Here is a 2,251-nt window from a genome sequence, read left to right as displayed (position 1 = left end):
GAGTTCCCCTTATAAGGAACAATCTGTTCATCAACACATAAGTGCTGTTCCTTGGAAATCATTTTGAATTTTTCCTTTAAATGATCAACCATGGGACGAATTTTGTAAAGTCTGTCACGCTCAGGATCAATTGGATTGTAGTTCGTGTTGTTATTTTTTATTTCAATCCAACGATTTCGACCCATAACATCTGCTACTTTTGGGACTCTTGTCAAACTTGCCCAATACATCCTTGCCCTGGGAAGGCCAAAAATTGACATTGCAAAACAAATACCAATATATTGTTCGAGTTCATTTCTGGTCAAGTTCAATGGCTTGTTAGGATTTTTTTGAATTGCAAATACATTTGACTGATCTACAATTCTATCAAGAATTGAGTTGTCAAAAAATTCTTTAAAGTATTCTATAGGAGAGGCACGCACAGTACTTTCAGGAAGTGTGTCTTTCCAGATAACAGGCTCTCTTACACTTTCGGCAGTATCCACATTTGTCCAAAGGGGGGTGGAGGCTTATTTTTGTTGGTCTTCCTTGGTGCCTGCGTAGAAGTAGACGGTTCTTCCTCTTCTGCTTGACTTGAGGTTTCATTTCGAATTTCTGCTAAGTTGTCTTCTTCGGAGTTCATTTCTTCGTCTAAGGACAAACACAATTGAGTTAGATCATTATAATATTACATTTACATACACAAAGTAATAAGTATCACCAATAATGTCAATGAGCTGTGCTTACCATTATTGTATTTAGATTGCATAAATCTTTCCAGTCGGTTTGTGTGGGCAAGGTCTGGGTCGGCGTCACTGTCGTCTGCACTATCATCGTCACTCGAATCAGGTGGCAGCATACAGCATTCCTCTATTTCTTCACTCGTGAGATAAACCGGAGGACGAGGATCCCTCCTTGATCGATTCATCTCTAATTACAAATATAGGTTTTTAGTTTTACAATAGCATAAATCTTCGAGACTCTTTTGTAATGAATTATGCTTATTTGGAAACAAATATGTACCTTGAAAACTAAGTTTATACCCAGCCATTATGGCCCAATGTTACAAAAAATATACTAACAGATTTTCAGGTTTTGGCCCACTGTTGCATTAAAGACACAATGCGGAATCGAGAGTTTTCTAGTTTATGGCCCAATGTTGCAATAAAGACTCAAACGGTTTTCGAGCTGTAAACTTTGAAAATTTGTGAAAACAACTTATGTAATCAATTAATATACTTAAATAATGAAATTCTCAACACCTAGTATTTTTTTGATTTAGCTAACTTACCTTTTTTTGGGAGTATGGCTTCTCTAAAGCTGTTGAATTGCAGAGCATGTAAAATCCAAGAATCACAACAACAAGATGGCTGCCTCTGGACTACCTGTAGTCAGTGTAGCCAATGTTTTGCCACAAAATTTACCACCAGTACGTTGCAAAAACGTAACAATGGGATTTAAAGCGATATTTAACATCTAAAGTCCTAAAAAAAATTAAATGTGGTATGTTGCAAAATCGCAACATGGGGCCGTAAGAGGTTAAATATTTTGTTCGAGCTTGAACAGATATTTTTTAGAACATCTAGCTTTACATATAATTATTTTCACAAGAATATTCTTTGAAATCCTTTTCCATAATTCTTTTCTTCTGGCAGAAATCTAATCTTTACCATATTGACTGACCTTTTCCTGTCTTCACGTGCTTGATCCTCATATTTTCTTTTTCTTTGTAACTTTTTGAAGATTTTTCATTTTCAATAACCCATATATCCTGTTTGTCTAGGAGAAGGATGCTATTTTAACTCGTGTCTCATTAGATCTTGAAGCATCTTTATTCTCTTGTTGAGATTTCTACTTCATAGGTTTTTTCTTTTTCCTTAACTTGAGATAATTCGTACTCGGCCGGTAAAAATATGAAAATCCTTAGTAGGCATAGACTGAGAATTTAAGTTAAGATACCCTTGAATTGTGCATATAGAGATAATGCAATAAATGTATAAATTGAGGAATTATGAATAAACGGAGATATTATAGAACTGACCTAGCCACCCTAATGCATTTGGGGTCCATTATACAAAACAATTTTTAAATTTTAGTATTAAAAACCTATCTGAATATTTTGGCTGTCTGGTTGCACTTCAAACACAAGTTTATGCAGTTCCTCTATGGTTTCAGCAAGTGGTTGAGCCTTCATTTCTTCTCCATTAACATGAATTCTTGGTGGCATATTACCAGCTCATTGTAAACAATCATTCCTTCAATATCTTCCTGA

At 35.2% G+C, this 2,251-nt stretch overlaps 1 protein-coding gene across 1 annotated transcript; it reads right to left on the bottom strand.

Moving 5' to 3' along the window:
• Window positions 1-463: 463 nt before the first annotated feature.
• On the bottom strand, window positions 464-1,026 carry LOC124358452. The gene is made up of 2 exons (XM_046810747.1): window positions 727-1,026; window positions 464-630 (listed from the first exon to the last, which is right to left on the bottom strand). Exons 1-2 carry the CDS (start codon window positions 905-907, stop codon window positions 464-466), a joined length of 348 nt encoding a protein of 115 aa, XP_046666703.1. The 5' UTR covers window positions 908-1,026.
• Between the last annotated feature and the right edge of the window lie 1,225 nt (window positions 1,027-2,251).

The sequence above is a fragment of the Homalodisca vitripennis genome, chromosome 3 (genome assembly GCF_021130785.1).
Source record: "Homalodisca vitripennis isolate AUS2020 chromosome 3, UT_GWSS_2.1, whole genome shotgun sequence".
In the NCBI taxonomy this organism is placed as follows: Eukaryota; Metazoa; Arthropoda; class Insecta; order Hemiptera; family Cicadellidae; genus Homalodisca; species Homalodisca vitripennis.
This window is presented reverse-complemented; position numbering and strand designations above follow the sequence as displayed.